The 18,783-nt window shown below is 40.2% G+C and overlaps 1 protein-coding gene across 4 annotated transcripts in view; it reads left to right on the top strand.

The window, feature by feature from the left end:
- Positions 1 to 18,783, top strand: part of SORCS1 (sortilin related VPS10 domain containing receptor 1) — a 304,525-nt gene that overhangs the window by 190,861 nt on the left and 94,881 nt on the right. For all 4 annotated transcript variants that reach the window (XM_055793142.1, XM_055793134.1, XM_055793127.1 and 1 more), the window contains exon 5: positions 9,034 to 9,107. In XM_055793142.1, coding sequence (XP_055649117.1) covers positions 9,034 to 9,107 — 74 coding nt within the window. The remainder of the gene's footprint in view (positions 1 to 9,033; positions 9,108 to 18,783) is intronic.

The raw sequence follows: 18,783 nt of genomic DNA, 5'->3' as shown, positions 1-18,783 counted from the left end.
TTTTCATCCAGCAGGTAGATCCAATGAAGTAAGGGTCTGAAAGATCATAAAGGACTACTGTATATTACCTATGTAAACATGTTCAATCTTAAGTCCTTACCTGGTGCATTAGCTGCATCCTATTCTGCAGACTCCAAAGAAATGCAAGAGAGACTTAAACTGTAGTACATCACCAAACTGAAGAAATCCATGTGTGTATCCTGTTGCTCTTTGCTTTCCTGAAGGTTTTATATCTAAATATGGTCTTTCACAGTGGAATATCACTTTAATAATGCCCTTGTGAACAATGAGAATGACTGAAACCTTGTAGAAGACTAGAATTTCTTCAAATGCACCTGTGGTGGTAGTAAGTACAATTTATCAGCAATGAACTTATTCAGTATAAATGAACGAGGATAATAAGAAGGACTTGCTTGCATTTATTTCAAATTATCTTGTTGCATCTTCAGTAAGAGTTGTCTTTATCCAATTTGACTCTGTTATCTTTATAGAAAGCTAAACTGTGATTTTGGAATGTTTTATTCTTTGATGAACTTGAGATAAGCTTAAAAAAACTACACTGCAGATGAGGAAAAACTGATCTCTAAAAATCTGTGTGGTTCATCAGTACAATATCTGTGGTTTAGGTGCACTGGTGTTTTGGAGATTTTTTTTCTGTGAGTAAATTCAGTCTGAAGGGGTGATGGTGAAACACTATGAAGAGGGTTGGTTTTAATGGCCTCATAGAAGCACCAGGAAGTGTAAGAGGCAAGAAGTCAGCATATGCGAAGAAACTGTCATGAGGATTGACCAGTAGGAATCTTCTCAGGGAATTAGAGATTAATTTGAATCAAACCCAGTGCTTTCGAAGATGTTCTGAGCTAGTTTTCCAGTTGCATATGTTTTTTTAGGTCAATACTGTAGCGTAGGTTGAATTGCTTTGGTCAGATCTGTGTCCAGAAAGAATAAATGATGCTTTCATGCAAACTATAAGTGAGAGAAAGAGAGCTTTTTCTTTTGTGAATTTAAGAATAGCAAAGTTGGTAAATCCAATCAACAGGTAGACTCCGTACCATATTCCATGATAACTTGTTTAGGGGGAATTCCTTAAGTAAAAGAAAAATAATGGGAACTACCAGCTTGCTCAGCGTACTTGCCTCATGTCACTTCCAGCATGTAATTTGAATCACCTTTTCTTTAGTCAGATTCTGAATTGGTATGTGCATTATGTTTTTTTGCATGAGATGAGATTAGCACATAAAATTGAATATCCTCGTCAGCGTAGGAAGCACATGGAACTACCGCATGATTCAAGATCAGTATGGGAAGAAGCATCAGAATGAAATATTTAACCAGAATATCCAATTAAGTTTAAATTCTGAATGATGAAACATCGTGGGCACTCTGGGTCACTTGTATCTGCAGCAGTTTGTATAGGTGTTAAAATAAAGCTGAAGTTATGAGGGACTCTGCAGATGACAGAAATCTTTGGTTGGGAAAATAAATCTTTGAGAACAGAAGGGATGATGGAAGGTGTAGCATAATGACCTTTCAAATGGCATTGTATCACAATTGGTGGGTCATTCAGATTTTCAGTAGTCATTAAGTGTAAATGTATTGGGTTTGCACAGCAAGGTTTTGGTAGCAGGAGGGCTACAGGGGTAGCTCCTGTGAGAAGCTGCTAGAAGCTTCCCCTGTGTCTGACAGAAGCAATGTCAGCTGGCTCCAAGATAGACCCGCTGCTGGCCAAGTCTGAGCTTGTTAGCAACGGTGGCAGTGCCTCTGGGATAATGTATTTAAGGGGGAAAAAAACCCTGCAGAACAGAGATTGCAGCTGGAGAAGAGAGTAGTGAGACTGTGAGAGGCACAACTCTGCAGACATGGGGGGCAGTGCAGAAGGAGGGTGGGGGGACTCCAGGCACTGGAGCAGGGATTCCCCAGCAGCACGTGGCGAAGCCCACGGTGAGACACGCTGTGCCCATGGTGGAGCAGATCCCCCCCACAGCCCATGGAGGCCCACGGTGGAGCAGACCCCCCCACAGCCCATGGAGGCCCACGGTGGAGCAGATCCCCCCTCCCTCAGCCCATGGAGGCCCACGGCGGAGCAGATCCCCCCCTCAGCCCATGGAGGCCCACGGCGGAGCAGATCCCCCCCCCACAGCCCATGGAGGCCCACGGTGGAGCAGACCCCCCCTCAGCCCGTGGAGGCCCACGGTGGAGCAGATCCCCACCCCGCAGCCCGGGCAGGGCCCACCCCCGGAGCACAGGGTGCCCGCAGGGGGCTGTGACCCGCGGGCAGCCCGCAGCGAGCAGCTCCTGGCCGGGCCTGTGGCCCCGCGGGGGGGCCGGGCTGGGGCAGGGTCGCTGGCCGAGGACCCACGCTGGGGCAGTTCACAAAGAACTGCAGCCTGTGGGAAGGACTCATGTTGGTCAAGTTCGTAGAGGGCTGTCTCCGGTGGGAGGGACCCCACGCTGGAGCAGACAGCAGAGGCAGCGTGTGAGGGACTGACCCAGCCCCGTTCCCTGCACGTTGCAGGGAGGACAGAGAGAAATCAGGACTGAAGTTAAGCACGGGAAGAAGGGAGGGCTGGAGGAAAGGTGTTTTAAGTTTTGGGTTTATTTCTCATTATCCTGCTGTGATTTGATTGGTAATAAGTTAAACTAATTTACCCAAGTGGGGTCTGTTTTGCCCAGTTGGTAACAGCTGAGTGATCTCCCTGCCCTTATCTCCACCCACGAGCCTTTTGTTATATTTTCTCTCCCCTGTCCAGCCGAGGAGGAGGAATGGTAGAGTGGCTTTGATGGGCACCTGGCATCCAGCCAGGGTTAACCCAGGACAGTAACCTTACATTCAAAGACAGATGTTAAATGAGGAATGTTTTCCTGTCATCTTTTGATGACATATAGATTGCTGTGAATGTAACTTTTTGGTATGGTGACTTTGATGAATATGCAGGTAGCAAAATTACCCACTAGCTCTGGGGAGCACAGAGCTTGTTGGACCTGGGGAGGAATGGTGACTTCTCTCTGTAAGACAAGTTTGCATTTACTAGCAATATGTGGTTGATACCATGCTTTCTTTTAGTCATCAGGTTCAACAGCCAAATAAACAATTCAACTTGTAAGAGCCATTTTTTCATCTGGGAAAATCTCAGGGGAAATCCAGTGTTTGTAAGGGAAACAAGTGGTGCACAGTACAGTTTTATTAAAGTGTATGTCCAGGTGCAATACCTTATAAAACTGTTGACAGCTCATTTTGTTTGTCCTAAAGATGTGTTTATGTCAGAATATCTCAACTTTGTAATTCAGTCAAACTCAGGTAGACAACAGGGTCCTAGAAATCATAATTTCATACCATCGGTGATTACATTGGAATGAATCAAATTTATCTGATGTCTAGAGAACATTAGATCCTCAAAGTTCATATTTTAGCTACTTGTTTTGGAGTGTTTAAAATTCACATAGACTAATAAAAAAAAAAAAAAAAAACCCAACCCAAAACCCAAACAAAAAACAAACACCCAAACCAAAGCCAAATAACACTGCTGGTAGATTCGAGAAAGATGAATCCTCAGTATCGTTGTTTTAGCTCCATAAAAATGAGTGGAAGTCTGATGTTTTATAGCACTTGTGACTTCCACACAGTCCCATTGGAAGAGGTGTTTTAAGGATGAGTCTGTATATTTACATGTTAGTTTATCTATAGTTTTTCAGTTTGTAAGATGGTGAGAAGATTGTGTTCTTTACAGTATTTGTTTATTAGAGGTATTGCTTACTAAGACATGTCCATTGGAAGAACTATTGAAGGAGCTGATTACCTTCTGAATCCTCTTTTGCTAGTCAATTTACATAAGCTATATATAGGACATATACATATAAGTTTATGTATATTTAGCATACAAGTTAATACCGACTCTGTTGATATTAATACTGGTGTTCAAATGTAGTAGTAGTTCAGAGACTTATAAAACATAAGCCACTGATGAACAATGAGAAGAATGGAATGAATGGTATCTAAATATTTTCTAAGTCCTGTGAATTATTGAAAACTGTTTTTAAAGCCAGTGTAATGTAGAAATCTTACGGCAGAACCATTGTTTCATCTTATCCAATGTTTCCAACAGTGGCCACCTTGTTCCAGAAGAAAGTACAAAATTCCTGGATATCTGTGCTGCTTTGTGGGTGACAACCAAAAGTATTAGACGTAATATAGGAAAATCGTCTAATTTCCACCATCCTGAATAATGGAAACTTTTACTGATATGTCTATTATGGGGAAAACTTGGCCATATGCTTCTCTGCACTTATAATTTCCATGTATTTATAATAGTTACTAAGACCCCCAGCAATCTTTATCTTGTGTAAACACATGCTACAGCAGATGATTTCTGCTCCAAAGAGCTTAGAAATCTGAGTGAAGGGTGTGTAGGAGGTACGACACATGGGCAAATGAGGGAAGAATAAAATAGATCTAATCACATGATGGAAGGGGCCAGAGCTCTCTTACAGGTCTGAACTAGCACACAGGTAGATTATGAAAAAATACAGGGCAGAAGGGCAAAGAAGGATGCATGACGGAATGTCCAGAGCTGTCCAAAAGATAGAGGGTTTTATAAAGCTAAGGTCTTGAGAGCTTTCTGCTTTGGAGAGATTTTCCAGAGCTGAAGGAAAGTGTAGAGTTTTTCCTCTTCCTCTAGTACATGCTTTCCCTTCTAGAAGTGATATTGCAGTTAGATCAGTTGAGCCAAATTAAATTCCTGTTACTCTTAGTGGAACATTTTGGAAAAACAGTATTTTTTCTCCCTACATTTTCTGGAATGTAGTTATTATTTATAGTGCAAACTGTCAAACTAAAGTAAATAAACCAATCAGTTTTGACTGATTCCTGTTAAATATTTTACTTTTACTAAGAATTTATGCATACAGCTGCTTCTTCATCAAATGCTTTGTTTTTTTCAACTACAAACATTTCTAAAATATTTTTTCTTCTGCATTTTCACTGGATTATAGGAAAGTTATCGTTAGTTTACAAACTATTTTTTGTTTTTAAAAATATCTGTATATTAAAGAATGTTTTGACCATCTCAAATTGAAAATGTTATCCATGAATGCAGACCAAAGTGCGAAGAAATTACTTAAGTATAAAATCAGTGCTGGAAAATTCAGGAAATTAGAAGGGAAAGAGATGATTACATGGCAATTGTATCTTGCTGTTATCCAGATATTCCAAAATATTTTAAGATTAAGCTTACGCTATCACTATGAAATATGCAAACAGCTCTCATACTTCTCACACAGGTTGGGAAACAAGAGGGAGGGAGAGTAGCATACAGATAAGTGTTTGGTGTAGATAAGGAAAGAAGTTCAGTTTTCAGATGTCAGCTTTCCCTACTCCAGAAGACAGTAGTGTCATGTTGAGAGAAGGCTCTTTCTGTAGCTGGGGGATTGTCTTGCAGTTCAGATGGTTTATTTGAATCCCTGCTCAACCTCAGAAGCTATTTGTAACCTTGGGACAGCCTTTCCTTTTCCCTTGCATTTCTGTTTTCCAATATAAAAGAGGTAGGGGGCAGGTTTCTGCTTCACAGAATATTAGGATTTTAAAAAGAGAAACAAAGCAAACCCAGACTGTTAATGATTGTTAAGTACTCAAGTATTACGCAGAAAAATAAATATACAAGAGAAAAGGAAGAAAGAAGAGAATTATTCCCTGATGAGCAAGGGTCAAATCTGAGAGATCAATACAAGATTTGTACTTCATAACTGTTTTGTCTCAGTAAAAACAGAAATGTCAGGTCACTACTTGGTCCTCAGATGAAAACATACATTGAAATTGTAATAGGTTCCTTTTCTATTTGTGGTTGAAAAAGAAGTGTAGCGAAGAATATTATCTAACTTCAGTCTAATAATGAAAATTGTCATCAGACAACAGTGCTTGCCAAAGAAAATAAAATGTCATCTCTGAAGGGAATGCATGCGTAAGTCTGTCACAAGGAGTCCCAGGAGAGAGAGAGAGGGCTTTTATAACAACAAAAAAATATGATGCTGGGTTTGAAAAATATCCATACAAGCACTATAATTGCTAAATGGGGGAAAATAATCCCAGCTGTATCTTAACTGATACTTGACAAAAACCTAGCCTCCAAATATTTCTTTTTTCTGGTCCAACTATATAAACTCAGTCCAGAATGAATGATACTTTGAATAAAATACCTGAAAACATCCTCACTGCAAAGGATTTTTTTTTTTCTTTTTGTGGGTGGTGATACATAAGATGGGGAATTGCCCCTTTGCTAAAGATAGATTAGTGCTGCTTGTGCTGCTGTGAGTAAAGGCTGAGATTGGTGCTGAGATAATAGCAAACGAGCAAAAACCTTCTAAAGCCTGGTTATTAAAGTGTCTCATCAAAGACAATGACAGCTTTGGGCATAGGTTCCCAGGGAGTTGATATTTCCTTTTGAGCGCTGTTGCCTTTTCTCATGCACTGTCTCCAGCTCACTGGGCACTGGCCTCTAATTTGAGAGCCTAGTCCTGACAGTAGAATTACTATATCAGTTTCCTCCCTGTGAAACAAGCTTAGGAAGTCTTGCATTTCTCCACTTTTTGCCTGAATTATGTCTCATTCAGGGCACACACTAATAGAAAGCAGGGCTCCCCGGGTGCTGTGCAGCATCACAGCTTCTGTTCTGCTGGGGGACTTGTCAGATGCACCAGGTGAACAGCCCCTCTGAAGAGTTCTGCTGAAATAGCTGGAGGGAAGCAGTGCCACTGGGGCCATTCAACCGCCTGGTGCTGCAGTGGGACAGCAGGCATGGAGGAGGATGCTACACAAGCACAGAAAAAGGTTTTGCAGGCTGTAATTAATGCATTCTGGATACTGTTACTATCACCAGCAAATTCAGAAAGGAGGTAACCTGCTGAAAGATGTGCTTAGGGAAACAAGAGAAGGAGTAGGATGAGAGATACTAAAGGGGAAAAACAAGATTTACTGTGATGGTTTCAGCCATCTGAACATCAGTGTCCATGGAAAGCTTGTATCCTATATATCCCTTGTCTGGAAACACAGAGGTGTTTGCTGAGTTGTTTGGATTGCTCCCTTATGTCAAAGACGTATTACCTGGCATGGAAGAAACTACTTTGCCGTGAGGGGTAAAACATTGACATTAGAGAGAGAGATTGACAGTATTATTGTTATGTTTTTAATTTTGCTGCAATTAGGAAAGCAGGTCTAGAAACGGATTTTGAATGTGAAGGGGGAAAAATACTCTCTGTAATGGTAAGGTTCTTTATTAGGTGACCTCAGAGGACTCTGCAAAAGTAATTGTTAAATGTTCCTAAAGGTTTTCTTTAATTTAAAAAGTGGACATTTTCCTTAGTTATGATTAGGAGCTCCTGAAGTTTCAAATAAGAATGTGTCTAGAATCTTCTACATAAGGAAAAAGCACAAACTCACTACTGAAGTTTTAAAAGTGGATGCAATTCTATCCACAAAGCTAAACTGGTTTTCCTTTTCTTACCCTTGTTATCTTTTATCCCCTCCCCCTTCTTCCACCTCTCTTCTTTGACAGTGTTCAAGAGAAGGGGAGATGAGAAAAAGAGGTGAATTTTTAGTTTTCATATTTTAAAGTAGATTTCAATATATGCTAGTCTGCTGTTTACCAAAAAGCTGTTGTAATTAGTTTCTCTGTGTCCTTCCAAGGTTTTACAGTAGGGAAGCTGAGAGATATAGGGGTTTGTGCTGGGAATGTAATGCAGAATAAGAAGTAGATCTCAAGGTTTCTTACATCTCAGTCTCATAATTCTTAAAATACATTCATATCATCTTTCTCATAACCCAAAGCTTTAAAATCAGCTTCTTTCTTTCTCAGTCATTCTCACAGACATCTATCTTCCTCTTCCCTGCCAATCCACTGCCACAACTTGTTCAAAACAAAAAAAAATTGTCAAGGTTTCCACATAAAGATTCAGATTGTTCATATTTTATACAAGATCCTGAAAGTGGTGTTGTGAAAAGGCAGTACACAGTTCAAAAAGGGGATCCAACAACTTCCTTTCCAGAAAAGGGGACTTACCAAGCCTACCAAGGAAGGGAAGGAGGGCAAATAAGATGAATCTGCAAGTAAAGTATATGGCTGACTGCTGCTGAGTGCTTCCATATGAGAAATCTGAAGTTAAATAAAGCAAAAGAAAGAATCGAAGTGAGCCTTCCCTCTACTGTCCTTCTGAGAATTATCTGATGGCGGCCTTTATGGAGAGCAACTGTTTGTAAGTGCTCTCTAACAGTAACATTTGTATATCATTCTACAAAGACATGTCAAAGTATTTATAATACCTGTAACATGCCTTTTTGCTGACCTTTTTCAGTCTGGTCTGGTATTTTTCATGGAAAGATTTTCTGAAGTGATTGATGTGTTTGAATATTGTTTGTGTAACCAGAATAAGAGAAGGTGTCACGTTGTTTGCAGGAGAAGGACAGGAGCAAAGAGAGAATTGAGGGTTTCTGTGGTACAAGTAACTTGTGCTCTTTAAACTCATTCAGTCCTGCAAGAGAAGTTTAGACATATTAGAGCACTTTTTTGGTGCCAGACTGAACAAGCTCTCTAGGGATAGCTACAGTAAGTGGAAAGAGAATGACCTCCTAACATAATATCAAAGAAGGCAACTGTTTATTTCTGTTGTCAGAGCTAGGGTAGGATATCAGACTGCTGTACGTCTGGTGTCCACCACAAGTTTGAAAAAGGAAAAGGCAGCATTCCCACACTGCACAATTTTATTTTCTGGGAGTGCCATGAAGACCTAGATGGTGAGTTTTCAGTCATGGCAGGTTGCTGGCTCTGCCCGTACGGTGGTCCCTCAGTTAATACCAGTCGTGTCTCACACCACACAGCTCAGTATTGCCTCTGCTGCTTCTCAGCTGCCTCAGGTGTTGTCCCTTTAAGACTGGAGTATGTAAAAATCCAAGTCACTATCTGAGAAGTGATGCAGGCTTCTTCAGATTAATTTCTCTATTGTCTTTGTGTTTTACTGTGATTCATGACTGTTTGTTTTTATCCTCAGTTATTCAGTTCAGTGGAGTTTGGCAGAAGATGGCTGCTTCTTCATGAGGGAGTTGCACCAAACAGGTTCTACTGGTAAGAGCAAAAAACCCTTCCTCATTTCCTATACATAGCTGCTCCATACATACAGAAATGTTGAAATGGGGGCTTGAAGGCAAAGTGGCTGAATATAATCCACGCTGCTGAACTGTTGAGATTAATTTAGAACTAGTATGAACAGGGCATTATTCCTCCTGTTACGTGTTTATACAGCACTTGAAAATGGGGTCTTTGATCTAATGATGATGCACAACTGAAATATACTGAATAATAGTCTGAAGAAAGCATTAATTTGGGAGGGGAGACTTCTATAATTTCCTGTGAACATTTTGAGTTCAACTGCAACTCTGCACAGCAGAAGCATGTTTGCTTTTGCACCAAATATAGAGAAGATATCATTCTGGTACTGCTACCAGGGAAGGCCAAAGGCTTGAAGACTTGCAGTCTTTGAGGATACTAGCATTTCTGCCACTAGTAACAGTGGACATCCTCCAGTGGCTGGTGTTAATGCTTTTAGCTGCTGTTAGTTCTGTTTCACACACAGTTCTTCATTAGGAGCTTAAAATACTCTGCAATATTGCTTCTAAGTAACAGTGCAAAATTTCGAGTTAGATTTCAAGATATATGTATCAGCCATGTGTGAGTTCCTCTCACTGACTCTTTGAATGTCAGTCAGTTACAGCAATGGCAAAGCATTTGTATGTTTTATGCCAGTTACCTTGAAGAAATATTCATAGCTCTTTGTCACTGATGCAAGCTTAACTGTTTGCTGCATTAACTTGCACTATACAAATTCACTTAGTGCTGTAGCCTACATGGTTATGATAGAATCTGAGCATCTCACGTTTTTTAATATATGGGGTGTTTGTAATGGAGGATTTGACTTCAGATTCAGACACTTCTAGCAGCCACAGCCTCTGAAAAGTAGCCCCTGGATTTATGTCCAAACTTCATTCTGCAGTTCACTACTAGCAATTTCCTTTGGTTTTGGAGTCTCATCTCCTTCAGTTTTAATCAGCACAAATTTACCCCATGGTTCTGGTGTACTGATTCTCTTCTAGTGATTCTGATTCCAGGCAGATCTCTTTGCATTTGCTTTCCATAGTAATGATTTGCATAACCACTGTAATGCTCTGTAACTACACTTGTAGTGTAATACTTAACTGAAACACCTCCACGCTGTCACGTGATGGCAATTAGTGTAACTTTGACTTATGTGGAAAAGAAAGCCAAGGCACAAAGGAGACACAGGACTTTTCCTGCAAATAGGGTTGTCATAGTCTAAGTCAAAGATAAATTCACTTTTATATTTTGCCTTACTCCTCTTTTTGCTTACACTGGTGTAAATTTTTGAGACTTCTCATCAGCTCTTTATGGAAGCAGTAGTCTACCTGTGAGCAGAAGTTGGCTCATGTCCTGTGAATCTGGCCTTTAAAAGAGAAGCTTTTGATAAAATAGTAATCTTGAAGTCAGGAGGAGCTCAACCAGATGATTAAAATGAGACTCCCATGGTAGCTTCTAAAATATGAGTTTGTGCCAATAGCACAGGTTTTGAGCATATCAAGATTCAGGAGAGGTTCAGTCAAATATTTTCTTTTAATTTATGAAAGAAGTAAGAGCTCTAGGTCAAATTTACTTCCAAAATTGAATTCATATTTGGTCTGCAAGGGATATACCAGAGATTTTGTTTGCTGCTCCTGCTTTTTAATCCTTTCTCAGAACCCATGTTAGCTGAAGCTTTTGCAAAATAAATTCAATTTTTAGCTTAAACTTGTTTTTGTGTGAGTGTCTGTATAGACAGGCATGTGTATGCCACTCCTATTTCTTTCCTACAGGACTCCTAACAGGGTTTCAAAGTGTCAGATGCAAAAACACAGCCCCATACATGACTTGATTTTTCTGGGCTAATGAAAGAAGAAGGTCCTAGAAATCTGGGGACCCAGTCTTTGAGACATCCAACAAACTTGTACTCACTGAAGCAGGTCAGAGAGCTGGAAAGAATGTCACTGTTCCTGGATCCCTGTGTCTTGCACTGCACTCCAAACCTTTTGAAGTTTCTCATCATTACTTACAGTAGTGGTTTATTGTGAGTTGAGCTGATGGATGTCCGCAATAAGAATAATGATGAAAATGATAATTTTTCCCTTTCCATGGAGCTCAAACTTTGAAGGCCTCTTAGAACCTAACAAATAAGAGAACTCAGGCTTGGAGCTTCAAAGGCAAAGAATAAGTTGAAAAGATGAAAAGATGTTCCAACCACCTATCTAATTCCCTATGGCCATAAACAAAACATGAAACTGCAAGCTTGTATTTTCACCTTGAACAAAATGTCTCTTGCATAACACACCTTGGTGTGAGCTAGACCATACTTCTGCTATCAAAGGCAAGCATAATACAACTTGTGGAGACATTGCATCTCATTCTGGCTTATTTGTTATGATCACCATCACCTTGGAAAAAAAGTAGTTAGCTGCAATTATATGGACACTGCCTGTCCTTAAAGCCATCCATGGTAGAAAACAGAGCTTTGCATGTGCAATTGAGAACATGTACACCACAAAGAGCAACACTGAGCTTTTCTATGCATTTACATTTCTGTGCAGACAAGTACCTGAAGACAAAATAGACACTGAAGTGCTGAATCAGAAGGGCAGACCTCTGCATGCAGAGTGCGGCCGCTGCTGACTCCCCATGCAAGAAAAGCAAAAGGGAACTGGGACATAAGAGGGTGCAGATGTACAGTTGAAAATCAAATTTCTACAGCTACATCTCTATAGCCAGTGCTGATATACAAGTTGGGTGGAGCCTTGTTCGATGCCCTATGATATGTTTATGCTTTGTTTTAATTAATTTTTAGACATTTGGGCTTGGAAAAATACAGAGTCAATCAACCTGAAGAGTTGGAAGACTGACTTCCACTCATTCATAAAGGCAGAAATGAATAGTGAAGGAAAATGTCTTCAAGTCACAGCTGTCAAGGAAAGCAGACTGTGGGATAATCTCTCCTGTTCCTGGTGCTTTCTCTAAATCAAATGATTCTGAAGGGATCGAGCAGGGCACAGCTGTATTGTGCAGAGAATAAGGGCTATAATATCTGTGGAGAATGAGAGCTATATTCCAATATCTAAGGAAGGCTGAGAAGTTGCTTTGTTACAGACTGCTTTCAGGACTATCCAAGCTGGGACTTTTCTAAGATCAGGAACACACGAAGCAAAGCCTTTGGCATCAGGCCTTCTTGAGGCTGCATTTACTTAACACTGCTTCTTCTGATGGGGAGGGAATATCTGGATTTGAATGGTTGATGAAAGCAAAGATGTGTTTTCCTGATTGCTCACTGATAATTTAATTGCCATTTTACTCTGTCATGTGGTCTTCTAAATAGTTTGTGGGTCACTCTAAGGCTTGTGAATAAACACCGTTGAGCTTGCTAGTTTTAGTCTTGGGAAGGCTCTGCCTGCAAATGCTGTCAGAGAAACCGTAGCATCTGTTTCAGCTGCATTTCTTATATCTGTTTTGAAGATAATTTTCTTTTTTATTTGCTTATGTTTGACTGCTCTGTGAATCCCCTCCTACTACCACCCTGGAGAAATTTAAACCCCTGAAGAACAACATTAAAGCAGTCTGCTGATGCCTACTGCATAACTCTGAGAAAACATTCTGTGTAGAGACAACTCAGCTCCTTGTAGCTCCTACATATTTTGTGTTCTTGTATCCTCTGTTTCATTAAGAGGAGTCATTAACGTGAAAATAGAATCTTTGTTCAAAGCTCCTCTGTTCCCCCTTTTCATTCTTCCGTCTGGCAGCTCTAAGTGATGCCCTGACATCCACACTTGCGATGAAAGAGATTGTAATGTCACTGTTTGGAGGAAGATATCAGATAGGGGATGAGCAGATAAAGTCAAACCTTTAAAATGAGAGGTGACTGGAGTTTTCTTATCTTAAAAAAAAAAAAAAAGAAAAAAGGACAAAAAAAGGTCTGTAATTCTCTACCTCATTTAAAGGTTGTAAGGACACATTTGTGCTGGGCAGGCTTTAGTGATGGGCTACTGTAAAATTTACACTTCTAATTATTGCTGTAATTTGGGTATCTTATCACATACCTGTCTACATAATACAGGTATGTGAAAGTGGTATACTGAGGAAAGCATAATCCACTCAGTCAATCACATGTTGTGTGTCTGCTGGAAACATAAAAGACTCCACACTGCATACAACCCCAAGGCACTGCAGTTCTGCACTGTATCAACAGTTTTCATGTTTTTTGTTACTTCTCTGGCAGGTTCTTGAGATTTTGCTGTTTAATGTAGTGTGACAGAAAAACACATGGAAGTTTTCAAGGTGCTTAGTAATTCTGGAACTCTGCTCTATGAAACTACTGTAATTACTAGCAAGGAGTATTCTAAGCAGTATTAGTTCAGCAGGGTAATACAGAAACAGCAAGTTAACATAAATGGATTATTGCTGATAGCAGAGTGTTTACTAATATAGTTGGCTTTAGAGGAAGAGAACACAGTAGATGCTAGTTAGAAGAGTTGGGTAAATGCTTTATCTAAATAATTCTGAGTTTATTTTTGTGATACTTGGTGATTTTCAGCATACCCCTATGATGGAATTTTGCTGGCAAGGACGCTGGTTTGTAGTGAATACAAAAGTGAACACAATTGGCAAACCAGTCATATTGGGAATTACTTTGCTTTTATAAAGTGGTCCAGTCATCTAGTCAAAGTTCAAAAATGATACCTTGTGACTTGCAAATCCACATATTCATGACCAGTAGCTGCAAAAAAGGCTAGTCAAAGTTCTTATATAAGTTCAGTATGGCCAAAATATATACGCAGAAATTGCTCGTTAAAAGCCAGATTTTTATTCTGGTCCTCAGATCAAGTCATGCCTTCAACCAGAATTTTTTTTCTGAAAGTCAAGGTATCACAATTAGAGTTGGCCTTGAAAAAATAAAAATAAAAGGTTAAAAAGCTCATTAAAGTGTCTGCAAAATGTAATGGTTTTTAAAGCAAAATGAGACGTTTTCTGAAAAGATTCTCAGCTAATTCTAATCATAACCTTACCTTGAAAAACTTAGTGGGGGTGGTGGTGGTAAAGAAATAAAGCCAAATAACGGAGGTGTCTTACAAACTAACATAAAATGAACAATATAAAAGCCCAGCTAGTAAATTTTATCATCAAATTACCATTATTAACTTATACGGTATTTAATATAATGTATGTAATACATTAATATATACATGTATGTAATGTATTAACTATATATAACTGTAGCACTATATTAAGTGTTACTGATTTTTATTATTTTTAACTTATTTGGCTATTGCACTCAGACAAGCAAGTAGGAGAAATACAAAAGAAATACCACTCTATACTTCAAGATCAGAGAGCTTTAATGATGAGAGGGCTGGAGCACCTCTCTTATGAAGAAAGACTGAGACAGTTGGGGTTGTTCAGCCTGGAGAAGAGAAGGCTCCAGGGAGAGCTTATTGCGGACTTTCTGTACTTAAAGGAGGCTTACAAGAAAAATTGACAGACTCTACTGGTGCAGGGACTGTAGGTATGGGATGAGGGGTAACAGTTTAAAATTTAAAGAGGGCAAATTTATATTAGATGTATGGAAGAAATTATTTACTATGAGGATGGTGAGACACTTGCCCAGAGAAGCTGTGAATGCCCCATCAAGTGTTCAAGGTCAGGATGGATGGGGCTTTGAACAACCAAATGTAGTGAAAGATTTCCCTGCCTGTGGCAGGGCTTTGGACTACATTATCTTTAACAGTGCATTCCAGCCCAAACCATTCTATGATTCTACAATGTCTTAATTAGGCAAAAGATACAGCTCAGGGCATTCATGCACCACATAAGTATAACAGGCTGATTAGAAGTAAACACATACCGTAGTATATCTCATTTCCAGTAGGATCATTGTCCATGATGTTAATGATTCCCTTAATTTACAGGAGAGATGTCAGTTTGGTAAGAGATGTTGCCATGTCTCCACTCTGTCTTGGTTTTTTTCCTGAGTGTGAGAAGGAGAAGAAAATGGATGCAAACATTGTAAAAAAGCAGCCAACCAACCTTTCCCCTTAAACAATACAAAGATACGCACACACACTGAAAGGGAGAAAAAGATAAACTGGTAAGCAGCTGGGAGGACAGATGAGTAGATAGGGCTATATATGTGTTGCTTTTATGAGCAATGGCAAAGAAAGTTAATCTTCAAAGTAGAATTATAGAGTATATATCTTTTCTTTTACAGAGGAGGCTAGAGACTGCATTTTAAAAGCTCTGTGTTCATTCAAGCAGCTGAAAGCTGAAAACCCGGGGGAAAAAAAAGTGTCATAGCCCTGTTAAAAACTTCATTATATTCAAGCAGTCAGAGCAAGCTGGGTGAGCTGTCCAAGTGTTCTTGTCAGATCTTGGCTTGGTGAGATTAGCACACTCACCCAGGTGGGCTGAGGTAATTTAAATGGCATGGTATCTGGGCTGTTTACAAATAATGCTGTGTATTGCTGGGCAAGACCTTTTAATCGCTGCAGGGCAACTGCTGGAGGCTGACAGGGAAGAAGCCAATCAAAGGGCATTCTGACAACTTATCCAGAAAGTCATCCACTTGATCTAACACACGAGCCATACCTAATGAGTTGAGTTTTACTAGAAATGTAATTAAAAATATATGTATTTCATAGCTTAAATATGGTGGAGATGGGCACATGCCAGAGGGGGCGTGTTCACAGAGGACCCACGACAGTTTTCAGAAAGTCTGAATTAAGCAGGTGACTGACAGAGAATAGCAAGAGTAGTGAATTTTGCTTGATTGCCATCTTTTTTTTTTCCCCTGAATTGAACACTACACTTTTGCTTCCACTTTGGCTTTGGGAGAAAGTCAGACTGAAGCTCTTTGCTTCTGTAACACAGGCTGCTATTACCTTGCTAATATTTTTAGGCAGCTTCATGGCTGCCAGCTCAAAGATAACAGATGAGCTGCAGGCAAGCAACACTGCCAGGGACCAGAGCAAAGAGCAAATCTGCAACTGTGCCCTTCCTTGGCCCTTACCATGCTGATGGTGAGCAGCAGACATTAGAGCACTATGTCACCATTCAGTGCCCCTGACATTTACCATTTTCTCACCAGAAAGGTCAGTGTTGCATCCTGCCCAGCCAGAGTGCAAGGAAGCATACCTTCAGTTGGCAATTTTCGCTAAAGATCTCACTTGGCTTTTCAATAGATTTAGTTAAAATCTCTGCTTACAGTTCACAGTCTTCTGGACCCTAACATAGCTTTATTGTTTTGGTATAAATGAATGTTGAAATTTCATAGACTTTTTTTGGGAATTAGGATTTCATTCCTCTCTGGCTTCCAGAGATAGAAACTTTCCAGCCCCATGTGGGTCAGCAAGGACAGAAAAATGACAGGCAGCATCCTTTTTCTGTTGCTGTTAAAAGCTCATTTAGACTCTTTGGATTTATGACAAGTTTTAGTTCTTAAGAAACAGATCCACAGTATATATCTTTCATCCCTAGACAAGGCTGAGAATATCGCTAAGTCACATAGCAGGGGTTGATAGACTTCTAGTCCTCTGAGTCTATAACAACTTGATTCTCTAGTCCCACTAGTCTCTTGAGAGAACTTGTTACTCATAATCAAATCAAGATTTGTCAGAGCAAAATATAACTCCTCAGTCCCAAATCCTGTTTGGCAGAGTTCCACCATGTAAGAGGAAAAAATGTTCTCAGCCCTATTTGATTTTCATGGGGACTCTAAAGGTGGGAGTAAAATAGGAACTTGAATGTTCTCCTAAAAGTCATAACTGTATAGAACCTTGACCATTTACCTGCCTCTGCCCCCTTCCTCCCCTTAGAGTCTTGTCCTCCATTTGTGAATAGGGAGAAGAGATATATTCACCTGAATAGCGAAAGGAATGAAACCAAGCTAGTTAGAGATGAGCCTGGGGGTGGCATGCCAGGGTTGGAGGTGAGATCGATAGCGCAACTGAAGTGGATCTGTGCCAGTGCCCAAAGTCTGAGCATCAAGCAGGAGGAGCTGGAAGCCATCGTGCAGCAGGAAGACTATGCCATAATCACCATCATGGAAACATGGTGGGATAACTTGCATGACTGGAGGGCTGCAATGGGTGGCTACTAACCCTTCAGAAGTGGTAGGCAAGGAAGGAGAGGTGGTGGGGTAGCGCTGTATGTCAGGGAGTGTTTTGACTGCCTAGAGCTGAATGATGGTGACAGTAGGGTTAAGAGTTTATGTGTAAGAGTCAGGGGGAAGGCCAATAAGGCAGATATCCTGATGGGAGTCTGTTATAGACCACCCGGCTAGGATGAAAAGACAGATGAAACATTCTACAAACAGCTAGGAGAAGTCTCAAGATCACCAGCCCTTGTTCTCATGGGGGACTTCAACCTACCAGATGTTTGCTGGAAATACAGCACAGTGGAAACAGTCCACTGGAAATACATCACAGTGGAAACAGGAAGTTCCTGGAGTGTGTGGATAACTTCCTGACACAGCTGGTCAGTGAGCCAAGCAGGGGAGATGCTCTGCTGGACCTGCTGTTTACAAACAGGGAGAGACTGGTGGGTGATGTGGTTGAATTGCACAAAATTATGTCGTTTCATCTAATTGTACAATGTGGGAAAGAATACTACAGAGATGTAGTAAGGAAAATCTAATTAGGTTATTTTCAGGGGATATTAATTGGCCAGATAGAAAGGTATGAAGTGCAGATTTATGCCTGTCTGGAATCTGACCCCGTGTTTCTAAAACATGTCAGGACAATCTGGTTAAGAGATATTAAAGCTAGAAAGCAATCTTTAAATCATATCCCAGGAATAGTAAAATTTGTAAAAATTTCACATGGTAGGGACTGAACTAAAGAAACCACAAGAATTCCCTCCCACACTAAGCTCCCTGGCGCAGATTCACTGACCTTTGCAAGCAAAAAAGCAATAGAAAGTATATGCAAAGTCCTCATGGAGTCAACATAGTAGTAAAAGAAAAAAGAGCCCGGAGGACTTTCAGGCTCTGTTTTTGTCTCTGCCACATAACAACTGTGTGATCTTGGTCAAATCAGTGAGGTCACTGTGCTCTTGACTAATCAGCGGAGTTTATCTACAAAGCTGAGAAGAAAAATTTTCCTCAACCCTTATTTCTAACTTGGTCTACTGGTCTTGTACTTTTCCATAGGTCTTGAACAAATCAGTAGCATGCAGGGAAGGTTACTTAAAGGTTGATTGTCAAGTATTTTTTTTTATCCTTTGAACAAAAAGCTCCCTGTTCGGTGCTACATGTTACTATTTTTATGAATGGCAATTAGGATTTAGAGTGTTACAGAAGTGGAACCAAAAAATTGTTGCTATGGAGGACTCCATGAACGTCATCCACTGTTGTTTTCATTTTGTCCTTTAAAACAAAACCAGACCCCTGCCATTCTGTAAGTTGGAATAAGCTGTCAATTTTTTGACATGAAGTGGCAGGATGTGACCCAGAGGCAATGGGGGAGCTGGTTTTGCATTCGTAAGATTTACGATAAGGGATCCACATGAGTGGTGAGGCTAAAGGAAGAAGATAAATCCCCAAAGGCAAATTCTACCAATAATTGAATTACAAAGCCATTATCATGCGCTGAAGAGAGCAACTTTATAGCTCAATTGTGACAGGATAAAGCTTGTTAGAATATTTATGTTAATAGGACAA

Source organism: Falco peregrinus, chromosome 1, assembly GCF_023634155.1.
Source record: "Falco peregrinus isolate bFalPer1 chromosome 1, bFalPer1.pri, whole genome shotgun sequence".
Classification (NCBI taxonomy): Eukaryota; Metazoa; Chordata; class Aves; order Falconiformes; family Falconidae; genus Falco; species Falco peregrinus.
The sequence above is the reverse complement of the archived record's forward strand: the minus strand, read 5'-3'. Positions and strand labels throughout refer to the sequence as shown.